At 50.4% G+C, this 12605-nt stretch overlaps 1 protein-coding gene across 1 annotated transcript in view; it reads left to right on the top strand.

The window, feature by feature from the left end:
* Window positions 1-633: 633 nt before the first annotated feature.
* ARRB1 (arrestin beta 1) overlaps window positions 634-12605 on the top strand; it is a 102886-nt gene continuing 90914 nt past the window's right edge. The window contains exon 1 of the mRNA XM_060235361.1: window positions 634-709. Coding sequence (XP_060091344.1) covers window positions 634-709 — 76 coding nt within the window. The remainder of the gene's footprint in view (window positions 710-12605) is intronic.

Below are 12605 nucleotides of genomic sequence, written 5' to 3'. Positions count from 1 at the left end.
CAGCCCCTCCCACCTCACAGGGTGTCTGTTGTGGGAGGAGAAGATATAGGAGATTGTAAGCCTATATCTGCACGTATCTCCAGTTTTCCCTCAGAAGCCTCTCTGGACAAATGCCCTACTTGGTTTCCAAAAACACTTGGCGGGTGGTGCCAGGGGAAGTGTTGGCAGGGCTACGGTGCCCAGGAGCGCAGCGTTGGGAGATTGCTGTTCAACATTGCACTGACCCCATTCCTGGAAAACGGCAGTTTTCCTGCATTTCTGATTGCTTAACTTCAGTGGTCAGGGAAAGGGAGATGTCAGGACGGCAAGCTGACACATTTGGGGTCTGCCGGCTGGGCTGATTACCCCTGCAGGGATGGGGGAGGGGGCCGGATGGAAAAACGAGCAAGAGGTTTGGCTTCGTTCCCTCCCCAATTTCCAGCGGCGACATTTGCGGCTACACAAAAGAAGCCAGCGGCTGCCCTGCCAACCGTCCCCGGCTTATTGAACCCATAAAATAAAAAGGCAGGGGAGGAAGGATGGCTAATCAATAATGGATTGAAATGTGCCGTTTCCTTCCTCCCGCGTAGTCTTTTTGTGCGTCCGCTGCCAGCCGCCCTGAATTGGATTTGATGAAAGGGTTCCTCTGTAACGATGGGCGACAACTCGCTGTGGCGGATCGCGGACGTGCGATTTGAAGCTGCCCCTGGAATTCTCCAGGCTGGGTGGGGTTTGGTATCGTCAAAAGGCCAAGCGCGACAAAACTGAAATTCTGCCCGAACGAAAGCTGGAGTTGGCAGCTTCCCTGTGCTCTTTGGATTAGAAAGATGGATGGAGGATGAGTCTGTCAGTGCCTACCAGCCGTGGTGGCTGAGGGAACTTCCACATTCAGAAGGTCTGAACCTCTGAATCGAAGAGCCAGGAGGCAACGTCAGGAGAAGGCCTCGGCCTTTCTGTGCTGTTGTCCGCTGTCCACAGGAACTGGTTGGCTGCTGTGTGAGACAGGAGGCTGGACAAGATGGACCCTTCCTGGTCTGACCCAGCAGGGCTCTTCTGAAGTTCTTCTCGGGAAGGCCTCAGCCTCTCTGCCCTGTTGTTGGCCCTCCAGAGGAACTGGCTGGCCACTGTGTGAGACAGGAGGCTGGACTGGATGGACCCTCCCTGGTCTGATCCAGCAGGGCTCTTCTGATGTTCTCCTCAGGGGAAGGCCTCAGCGTCTCTGCCCTGTTGTTGGCCCTCCAGAGGAACTGGCTGGCCCCTGTGTGAGAAAGGAGGCTGGACTAGATGGACCGGCCTGGTCTGATCCTGCAGGACTCTTCTGTGGTTCTTATGAGGGCCCTCTGTGGTCTTCTGAGACCGGATTTTCCTTCAAAAGCCACTTTCTTCTCAACATGAGATCTCTCCTGTCGTGGCTGCTTTCAGCTCTTAACATTCTTCCTTTTCTCCTTCCACATTTTTTTTTTTTGCTGAGAACTGTGAAATAATCCCTCAGCAGCCTTGATTTATGGCCGTGTCTGTCCTCTTGTCTTTCCCCCCTCCCCACTATTTTCTCAAGCTCAATGGCATTCTAGCGCATCAGACAGAGCACTGAATTGCTGGCTGCTGAAATTTCTTTAAGCCTGATAAATCTGATAAGGAGGTCTCAAAAAATCAGATTATAGCTTTGTGGAAGAATGGGGAGGCATTTTCAGGAGGGAGAGACAAAGTGTGGGAGAGTTCAGAAGCAAGGAGGAGTTGTGTGGAGCTAAAAAAAACCCTAAACTGGTCCATCTAGTCCAGCCTTGTGTCTCACACAGTGGCCAACCAGTTCCTCTGTAGGGCCAACAACAGGGCAGAGAGACCGAGGCCTTCCCCTGAGAAGAACATCAGAAGAGCCCTGCTGGATCAGACCAGGGAGGGTCCATCTAGTCCAGCCTCCTGTCTCACACAGTGGCCAACCAGTTCCTCTGTAGAGGCAACAACAGGGCAGAGAGGCCGAGGCCTTCCCCTGAGAAGAACATCAGAAGAGCCCTGCTGGGTCAGACCAGGAAGGGTCCATGTGATGTTGCTCCGTGGTCATTAGTCTGGCCAGGTTGAAGGGCTCCAAATCTGTTCCTTGAGCACCAGGCCTGGAACATCATAGGTCCTTCTGTGATGTTCTTTGAGAGCTAGTTTGGTGTAGTGGTGAAGTGTGCGGACTCTTATCTGGGAGAACCGGGTTTGATTCAGCATTCTTCCACTGGCAGCTGCTGGAATGGCCTTGGGTCAGCCATAGCTCTTTTATCTGGGAGAACCGCGTTTGATTCCCCACTCCTCCACTTGCAGCTGCTGGAATGGCCTTGGGTTAGCCAGAGCTCTCTTATCTGGGAGAACCGGGTTTGATTCCCCGCTCCTCCACTTGCAGCTGCTGGAATGGCCTTGGGTCAGCCAGAGCTCTCTTATCTGGGAGAACCGGGTTTGATTCCCCACTCCTCCACTTGCAGCTGCTGGAATGGCCTTGGGTCTACCATAGCTCTGGCAGGAGTTGTCCTTGAAAGGGCAGCTGCTGTGAGAGCCCTCTCAGCCCCACCCACCTCACAGGGTATCTGTTGTGTGTGTGTGGTGGGGGAGGTAAAGGAGATTGTGACCACGTTGAGACTCTGAAATTCAGAGTGGAGGGTGGGATATATATATCCCAGTTTGGTTTAGTGGTTAAGTGTGCGGACTCTTATCTGGGAGAACCGGGTTTGATTCCCCACTCCTCCACTTGCACCTGCTGGCATGGCCTTGGGTCAGCCAGAGCTCTGGCAGATGTTGTCCTTGAAAGGGCAGCTGCTGTGAGAGCCCTCTCCAGCCCCACCCACCTCACAGGGTGTCTGTGGTGGGGGAGGAAGGTAAAGGAGATTGTGAGCCGCTCTGAGACTCTTTGGAGTGGAGGGCGAGATATAAATCCAATAAATCCAATATATAAGAGAGCCAGTTTGGTGCAGTGGTTAAGTGCACAGACACTTTTCTGGGAGAACCGGGTTTGATTCCCCACTCCTCCACTAGGACCTGCTGGAATGGCCTTGGGTCAGCTATAGTTCTCGCAGAACTGACCTCAAAAGGGCAGCTTCTGGGAGAGGTCTCTCAGCCCCACCAACCTCACAGGGTGTCTGTTATGGGGGAGTAAGGTAAGGTAAAGGAGATTATGAGCTGCTCTGAGATTTGGAGTGGAGGGCGGGATATAAATCCAATATCTTCATCTACCTCACAGGGTGTCTGTTGTGGGGGAGGAAGGTAAAGGAGATTATGAGCTGCTCTGAGACTCTGAGATTTGGAGTGGAGGATGGGATATAAATCCAATATCAGCATCATCTTCTTCTTCTTTCTTCTTCTTCTCCTTTCTTCTTTCTTCTTCTTTGGTTTGAGAGGGAGAGGGGGACTCGGGCCTTTCCCCGAAACTCAGCTCCCCTCTCGTATGCCAGGCATTAGCAGCGTTGCCCAAATCCGGCATTGGTGCCCGCGGATTCCTTTTGTCTCTCTGTTCGTTTAGTGTATTGAAAAGCTTCCCTTCTGTAGTTCCTCGGCAGGGAATACCCGCTGCCGTCGCCATGACGACGGTGGGGTTTCGACGCCCCCCTTGGTAGGTGGGACCAGCCGGACGGGCCGGACTTCTCCTCCCTGCCTGTCTCTCTGGTTTCTCTCTGGTTTCTTCTTTGACCAGGTAGCAGGAGAGGCGGTCTTCTGTGCGGCTCTCGGTGGTGTTGACGCTTATTGGCTTTGATGGGTGTTAAACCTCATGAGTGCCTTTGATCGGTTAGCGGAGGTCCTGCTAACGATTCGCTCAAGCGGGCCCAATTTTGGGGAGGGGGAGCTGGGAGGGATGAAGGGCAGCTATGAAATGTTCATGGCGCCATCTTTTAAACATGAGCTTTCCCCCGGGGAATGGGCCGGGGGGGGGGATGTATTTTAATCTCATCTCATGGGTGAAATCTGTAGTTGTGCAGAGAATGAAAATACGCTGGTATGCATGTGTTGCGGGGAGAGAGGCTGGGGAAGAATAGAGCCGGTTTGGTGTAGTGGTTAAGAGTGCAGACTCTTATCTGGGAGAACCGGGTTTGATTCCCCACTCCTCCACTTGCACCTGCTAGCATGGCCTTGGGTCAGTCAGAGCTCTGGCAGAGGTTGTCCTTGAAAGGGCCGCTGCTGTGAGAGCCCTCTCAGCCCCACCCACCTCACAGGGTGACTGTTGTGGGGGAGGAAGGTAAAGGAGATTGTGAGCCGCTCTGAGACTCTTCGGAGTGGAGGGCGGGATATAAATCCAATATCTTCATCCACCTCACAGGGTGTCTGTTGTGGGGGAGGAAGGTAAAGGAGATTGTGAGCCGCTCTGAGACTCTTCAGAGTGGAGGGCGGGATATAAATCCAATATCTTCATCCACCTCACAGGGTTTCTGTTGTGGGGGAGGAAGGGAAAGGAGATTGTGAGCCGCTCTGAGACTCTTCAGAGTGGAGGGCGGGATATAAATCCAATATCTTCATCCACCTCACAGGGTGTCTGTTGTGGGGGAGGAAGGTAAAGGAGATTGTGAGCCGCTCTGAGACTCTTCAGAGTGGAGGGCGGGATATAAATCCAATATCTTCATCCACCTCACAGGGTGTCTGTTGTGGGGGAGGAAGGGAAAGGAGATTGTGAGCCGCTCTGAGACTCTTCGGAGTGGAGGGCGGGATATAAATCCAATATCTTCATCCACCTCACAGGGTGTCTGTTGTGGGGGAGGAAGGGAAAGGAGATTGTGAGCTGCTCTGAGACTCTTCGGAGTGGAGGGCGGGATATAAATCCAATCCCCTCATCTACCTCACAGGGTGTCTGTTGTGGGGGAGGAAGGGAAAGGAGATTGTGAGCCGCTCTGAGACTCTTCAGAGTGGAGGGCGGGATATAAATCCAATATCTTCATCCACCTCACAGGGTGTCTGTTGTGGGGGGGGGAAGGGAAAGGAGATTGTGAGCCGCTCTGAGACTCTTCAGAGTGGAGGGCGGGATATAAATCCAATATCTTCATCCACCTCACAGGGTGTCTGTTGTGGGGGAGGAAGGGAAAGGAGATTGTGAGCCCCTCTGAGACTCTTCGGAGTGGAGGGCGGGATATAAATCCAATATCTTCATCTACCTCACAGGGTGTCTGTTGTGGGGGGGGGGAGGAAAGGAAAGGAGATTGTGAGCCGCTCTGAGACTCTTTGGAGTGGAGGGCGGGATATATATTGGATATAAATCCAATATCATCTTCTTCATCTTCTTCTTCTTCTATATTAGATATTATAGGGGTGGGAAGAAGAAGAAGGGCGGCCAGGTATTCTGGCGTCGTCTTGGTCAAATCTCTAACTGAGAGATGTGGGCAGAGAACCCCAAAAGGCTTCTTTACTACCCTGAACAAAGGATTAAGTCCCCCCCCCCTTATTCAGAGGGCTGCAGCTCTGTTGAAAGCTTTTATCGTGGAGTGAGATGGACAAATTAACAAGAACTTTAAGAGATTGTGATTTGGATGCGTTTAAAAAGGAGTGGAAGAACTTTAGAGGATGTATAGAGAAAGAGTGGAATGTAAAAAGACATTGGACAATTTTTTAACATGAATACGAGAAAAGAAAGATATTGAACTTTGATTGGTTAAGGGTCCCTTTATAACTGAACGTAAGTATATAACCGTGGCGGGAGTCTATTAACGGAGGGAGGGGGGATTGGAAAATATCATATGGGTTAGAGACAGTAATGATATTAGATATTGTTACCGTATGTTATCAATAAAATTGTTTAAAACCAAGAAGAAGGGCGGCCAAGCTCCCGCGCCAGGTGCGGGTTCTCCTGCTTTGGGAGGTCCCCAACCCACTGGCCCACATTGGAGTGGTGGGGGGATCCCCTTCTGACATCGCCGGCGCGATGATGTCATTTGTGAGGGACATCATTGCGCCAGCACCGCTGTGCGCCAGCCGCTCTAGGAGCTTCCGGGAAAATTCTTATGGTTACAGGATGGGGGAGACTTGTCTCAGCAGTAGCCTGTGCGAAAAGGATCTCGGGGTCTTAGTGGACCATACGCTGAACATGAGTCAACAGTGCGACGCGGTGGCTAAAAAGGCCAATGCAGTTTTGGGCTGTATCAACAGAAGTCTAGTGTCCGGATCACGTGACGTGATGGTATCGCTTTACTGTGCTCTGGTAAGACCTCACCTGGAGTCTGGTGTTCAGTTTGGCGCACCACCTTTCACTACCCAAAGGAGTCTCAGAGCGGCTTACAAGCTCCTTTCCCTTCCCCTCCGCACAACAGACGCTCTGTGTTCGGTGCGTGGGGCTGAGAGAGCTCTGAGAGAAACTGCTTTTGGGAGGGGCAGCTCTGTGAGAACTCGCGATTGACGCAGGGTCACACCAGCAGGTGCATGTGGAGGAGGGAGGAATCAAACCTGGTTCTCCCAGATTAGAGTCTGCGCACTGCGCCAAACTGGGTCTTAAAAGAAGATTGCTGGGGAATAATGCCTACTGGGGAATAATACAACTTTAAGACTGATGATGTTGAAATCTGGGACTATTTGGAGTTCATCAGTTGTTCCGGATTTTGGAGTTCATCAGATAAGAACATAAGACCATACGAGAACCCCGGTTGGATCAGGCCAGTGGCCCATCCAGTCCAACACTCTGTGTCACAGAAGAACATAAGAGAAGCCATGTTGGATCAGGCCAATGGCCCCTCCAGTCCAACACTCTGTGTCACAGAAGAACATAAGAGAAGCCATGTTGGATCAGGCCAATGGCCCCTCCAGTCCAACACTCTGTGTCACATAAGAACATAAGAGAAGCCATGTTGGATCAGGCCAGTGGCCCCTCCAGTCCAACACTCTGTGTCACATAAGAACATAAGAGAAGCCATGTTGGATCAGGCCAGTGGCCCATCCAGTCCAACACTCTGTGTCACATAAGAACATAAGAGAAGCCCTGTTGGATCAGGCCAGTGGCCCCTCCAGTCCAACACTCTGTGTCACATAAGAACATAAGAGAAGCCATGTTGGATCAGGCCAGTGGCCCATCCAGTCCAACACTCTGTGTCACATAAGAACATAAGAGAAGCCGTGCTGGATCAGGCCAGTGGCCCCTCCAGTCCAACACTCTGTGTCACAGAAGAACATAAGAGAAGCCCTATTGGATCAGGCCAGTGGCCCCTCCAGTCCAACACTCTGTGTCACATAAGAACATAAGAGAAGCCATGTTGGATCAGGCCAATGACCCATCCAGTCCAACACTCTGTGTCACATAAGAACATAAGAGAAGCCATGTTGGATCAGGCCAGTGGCCCATCCAGTCCAACACTCTGTGTCACATAAGAACATAACAGAATCCCTGTTGGATCAGGCCAGTGGCCCCTCCAGTCCAACACTCTGTGTCACATAAGAACATAAGAGAAGCCATGTTGGATCAGGCCAATGGCCCCTCCAGTCCAACACTCTGTGTCACATAAGAACATAAGAGAAGGCCTGTTGGATCAGGCCAATGGCCCATCCAGTCCAACACTCTGTCACACAGTGGCCATTTTTTTTTATACACACACACACACACTGTGGCTAATAGCCACTGATGGACCTGTGCTCCATATTTTTATCTAAACCCCTCTTGAAGGTGGCTATGCTTGTGGCCGCCACCACCTCCTGTGGCAGTGAATTCCACATGTTAATCACCCTTTGGGTGAAGAAGTACTTCCTTTTATCTGTTTTAACCTGTCTGCTCAGCAATTTCATCAGATGTTCCAGATTTCCTATTCCTTGGTTCCGTTCTCAACCAAACGGGAGAATGCGCCCAAGAAGTCAGAAAGAGACTGCGTCTGTGAATGGCAGCCATGAATGAGCTAGAAAAGATCCTTCAGTGTAGAGACTGTGGCTCATTAGTAGAGCATATGTGTGGCATGCAGAGGGTCCTGAGTTCAATTCCCAACATCTCCTGTTGGGCCAGAACTCCAGAAGCCCTCCCACTGTGCTCCCCCCCTCCAAGCACCAAGAAGATAGAGCATCACTGCCCCAGACAGAGAGTTCCATCTAGACCTTGTGGCTAAGAGCCACTGATGGTCCTTTAGGTAGGAGGAATCCAATGCATAGTTATAGCTTGGGGGAGACTTGTCTTGGCAGTAGTCTGTGTGAAAAAGATCTAGGGGCCTTAGTGGCCCATACGCTGAACATGAGTCAACGGTCTGATGCAGTGGCTTAAAAGGCCAATGCAATTTTGGGCTGCGTCAACAGAAGTCTAGTGTCCAGATCACGTGATGTGATGGTATCGCTTTACTCTGCTCTGGTAAGACCTCACCTGGGGTCTTGTGTTCCATTTTCGGTACCACATTTTAAGAAGGATCTAGACAAGCTGGAACAGGTCCAGAGGGGGGCGACGAAGATGGTGAGGGGTCTGGAGACCAAGTCCTATGAGGAAAGGTTGAAGGAGCTGTGTATGGTTAGTCTGGAGAGGAAAGGTGATAGGATCACCATCTTCAAGTTCTTGAAGGGCTGTCCTGTAAAGCATGGGTAGCCAATGGTAGCTCTCCAGATTTATTTTTGCCTACAACTCCCATCGGCCCCGGCCAGCATGGCCAATGGCTGGGGCTGATGGAAGTTGTAGGCAAAAAACATCTGGAGAGCTACCATTGGTGTTGGAATACAAGCTATGTACATTCCAGCCATTATATAGTTAACTGTTTGCTTACCTGATAGAGGAAGTGATGTATTGTGACCTAAACTCAATCGTGGGATGGTTCTTCCTTTGCCCCCGAAAGATGTAAACACAACATTGGTCAGAGAGGATGTTAGGTGTGAAATGCTTTGATCTTGTACGCAAGTTTTATTGCTCTTCTTCCTGACGAGATGCTTTTTGGGGAGAAGAACAGTGAAGACAAAGAACGTAGCCATGTAGTCAGACGTAGATAGACTAGCTGGTAAGCTGGATTGTTTCTGTTTTATCCCAAGTACCCTCTCCTGATGTTTTCTAGTCAAGTTTATTTCTTTTGCTAAGCTTAAGCCTCGACTCCAATTACTGCCACTCCAAACCTCTGAATTTAACATGTATTTCCTAACATTTTGGTAGCAGATGATAAAAGGTTCCAACAATTGGCCACCCCTGCTGTAAATGAAGGTGCAAGATTGTTTTCTGTTGCCCCAGAAGGTCCGACGAGAAGCAGTGGGTTGAAATTTAATCAGAAGAGTTTCTGGCTCAACGTTTTCCAGGACGTGAAGAAGGAAGCAAGGGGATCTGCTATCTTGGATTGGATTCTCACCAACAAGGAAGAATTGATCGAAGAAGTGGAAATAGTGGGCACCCTGGGCAGCAGTGACCATGTGATTTTGTAATTTACTGTCTTAGGGAAGGGGAAAGCTATACGTAGTCAGACTTATAGGTTGGGCTTCAGAAAGGCAAACTGTGATTAGGAAGAACTTCCTGACAGTGAGTGCAGTTCCACAGTGGAACAGGCTTCCTCCTCTGTAGGTGGTGGGCTCTCCTTCCTTGGAGGTTTTTAAACAGAGGCTAGGTGGCCATCTGACAGCAGTGAAGATCCTGTGAATTTAGGGGGAGGTGTTTGTGATTTTCCTGCATTGTGCAGGGGGTTGGACTAGATGACCGTGGAGGTCCCTTCCAACTCAGGAGGTGGTGGGCTCTCCTTCCTTGGAGGTTTTTAAACAGAGGCTAGGTGGCCACCTGACAGCAATGAGGATCGTGTGAATTTAGGGGGAGGTGTTTGTGAGGTTCCTTAATTGTAAAGGGGGTTGGACTAGATAACCGTGGAGGTCCCTTCCAACTCAGGGGTGGTGGGCTCTCCTTCCTTGAACGTTTTTCAACAGAGGCTAGGTGGCCATCTGACAGCAATGCAGATCCTGTGAATTTAGGGGGAGGGGTTTGTGAGTTTCCTGCATTGTGCAGGGGGTTGGACTAGATGACCCTGGAGGTACCTTCCAACTCTATGATTCCTCAGGAGGTGGTGGGCTCTCCTTCCTTGAAGGTTTTTAAACAGAGGCTAGATGGCCATCTGACAGCAACGAGGATCCTGTGAATTTAGGGGGAGGCGTTTGTGAGTTTCCTGCATCGTGCAGGGGGTTGGACTAGATGACCCTGGGGACCCCTTCCAACTCTAGGATTCTACGCCCTCTGCTTCCTTCACTTGAAGGCACCTGCCTCCGTGCCATTCGAAGCCTTGAGGATCTCTTCCTTCTGCCCCAAAGAGTGTGAACTCTTGTGAACTCTGTTGTCTTCTTCCTGCTGGCTTGGATTCCCTTTGCACAGTTCTGCAAATTTCTCCCGCTGTCCCCCTCCTCTTGCATGTCAGGGTAGCTGCTTGTAACAGGCTGCTATTTGTCCTGCCGTTTCTGGATCCCTGCCGGGGGGTCTGGCAGTGGAGCAGATGTCTGCGATTATCTAAGCGTGTCTTTCGAGCCCTCGGCGGGACCAGGGCAAGGTCAGCAGTTCGCTTTGGATATCTTTGTGCTGGCCGACTCAGGGGCACGCACAAGGGGTTCTTGGGATGGGCTTGAGCTTTCAGTCGGGGACGTTGGCCATTTCAGAACTGCCTGGGCCTTAGCTGCCTCTTGTGCCTGATGTTCTCTCTCTCGAACAACAAGGACATGTGAAAATGTGCATCGTGTTTGGGGAGGGACGGTGGCTCAGTGGTAGAGCATCTGCTTGGGAAGCAGAAGGTCCCAGGTTCAATCCCTGGCATCTCCAAAAAAGGGTCCAGGCAAAGAGGTGTGAAAAACCTCAGCTTGAGACCTTGGAGAGCCGCTGCCAGTCTGAGAATACGATACTGACTTTGATGGACCAAGGGTCTGATTCAGTATAAGGCAGCTTCATATGTTTAGTGAATGCTTGCTAAAGGGTTTGGCTGCTCGGAGTGGCTGAGGATTGGAACGGTTTGGAGTTGGGAGTAATGATTTGGAGTTGGGAGTAAGCAGTGAAGTAGCCAAGTTTGCGGATGACAGTAAATTGTTCAGGGTGGTGAGAACCAGAGAGGATTGTGAGGAACTCCAAAGGGATCTGTTGAGGCTGGGTGAGTGGGCGTCAACGTGGCAGATGCGGTTCAATGTGGCCAAGTGCAAAGTGATGCACATTGGGGCCAAGAATCCCAGCTACAAATACAAGTTGATGGGGTGTGAACTGGCAGAGACTGACCAAGAGAGAGATCTTGGGGTCGTGGAAGATAACTCACTGAAAATGTCAAGACAGTGTGTGATTGCAATAAAAAAGACCAACGCCATGCTGGGAATGATTAGGAAGGGAATTGAAAACAAATCAGCCAGTATCATAATGCCCCTGTATAAATCGATGGTGCGGTCTCATTTGGAGTACTGTGTGCAATTCTGGTCACCGCACCTCAAAAAGGACATTATAGCATTGTCCAGAAAAGGGCAACTAGAATGATTAAAGGTTTGGAACACTTTCCCTATGAAGAAAGGTTAAAACGCTTGGGGCTCTTGAGCTTGGAGGAACATCGACTGCGGGGTGACATGAGAGAGGTTTACAAGATTATGCCTGGGATGGAGAAAGTAGAGAAAGAAGTCTTTTTCTCCCTTTCTCACAATGCAAGAACTCGTGGGCATTCAATGAAATTGCTGAGCAGTTGGGTTAAAACGGATAAAAGGAAGTCCTTCTTCACCCAAAGGGTGATTAACATGTGGAATTCACTGCCACAGGAAGTGGTGGCAGCTACAAGCATAGCCAGCTTCAAGAGGGAATTGGATAAAAATATGGAGCAGTGGTCCATCAGTGGCTATTAGCCACATTGTGTGTGTGTGTGTATAATTTTTTTGGTCACTGTGTGACACAGAGTGTTGGACTGGATGGGCCATTGGCCTGATCCAACATGGCTTCTCTTATGTTCTAATGGTTTGGCTGCTTGGGAGCTCTAACTCCGAATTTGGAAATACCTAGAGATTCCAGGACACTGCCCGGGAAGGGTGGAATTTTGGGAAGGGGAGAGGCCTTGACAAAGATGTTCTGCCATAGAGACCCCCCTCGGAAGCATCCATGTCCTCCAGAGAAACTGGTCTGTGTAGTAGAGCCCTGTGACACAGAGCGGTAAAGCTGCAGTACTGCAGTCCGAGTCCTCTGCTCACCACCTGAGTTCGATCCCGGTGGAAGCTGGGTTCAGGTAGCCAGCTCGAGGTTGACTCAGCCTTCCATCCTTCCGAGATCGGTCAAATGAGTACCCAGCTTGCTGGGGGGAAGTGGAGATGACTGGGGAAGGCAAGGGCAAACCACCCCGTAAAAAGTCTGCTGTGAAAACATTGTGATGCAACGTCACCCCAGAGTCAGAAACGACTGCGGGATGCACAACTGCCTTTACATTTTTAGTAGAGCAGAGATATTTGATGAAGTATGCAGAGCTTTTTCTGGAGCAGGAACTCCTTTGCATATTAGACCACATCCCGTGATGTAGCCAATCCTCCAAGAGCTTATCGTAGGCCCTGTAAGCTTTTTAAGGATTGGCTGCATAAGAGGAGAAGAAAGAGGAGATTGTAAGCCGCTCTGAGACTCTGATTCAGAGAGACGGGCGGGGTATGAATCTGCAGTCGTCGGGTGGCCTAACATGCAAAAAAATGCATCACAAAAATACGCCGCAAAAAAATCCCTGGTGGAATGCTTGCACGCAAAAGCTTGTACCTTGAATTAGCAGATG

The sequence above is a fragment of the Heteronotia binoei genome, chromosome 3 (genome assembly GCF_032191835.1).
Source record: "Heteronotia binoei isolate CCM8104 ecotype False Entrance Well chromosome 3, APGP_CSIRO_Hbin_v1, whole genome shotgun sequence".
Classification (NCBI taxonomy): Eukaryota; Metazoa; Chordata; class Lepidosauria; order Squamata; family Gekkonidae; genus Heteronotia; species Heteronotia binoei.
This window is presented reverse-complemented; position numbering and strand designations above follow the sequence as displayed.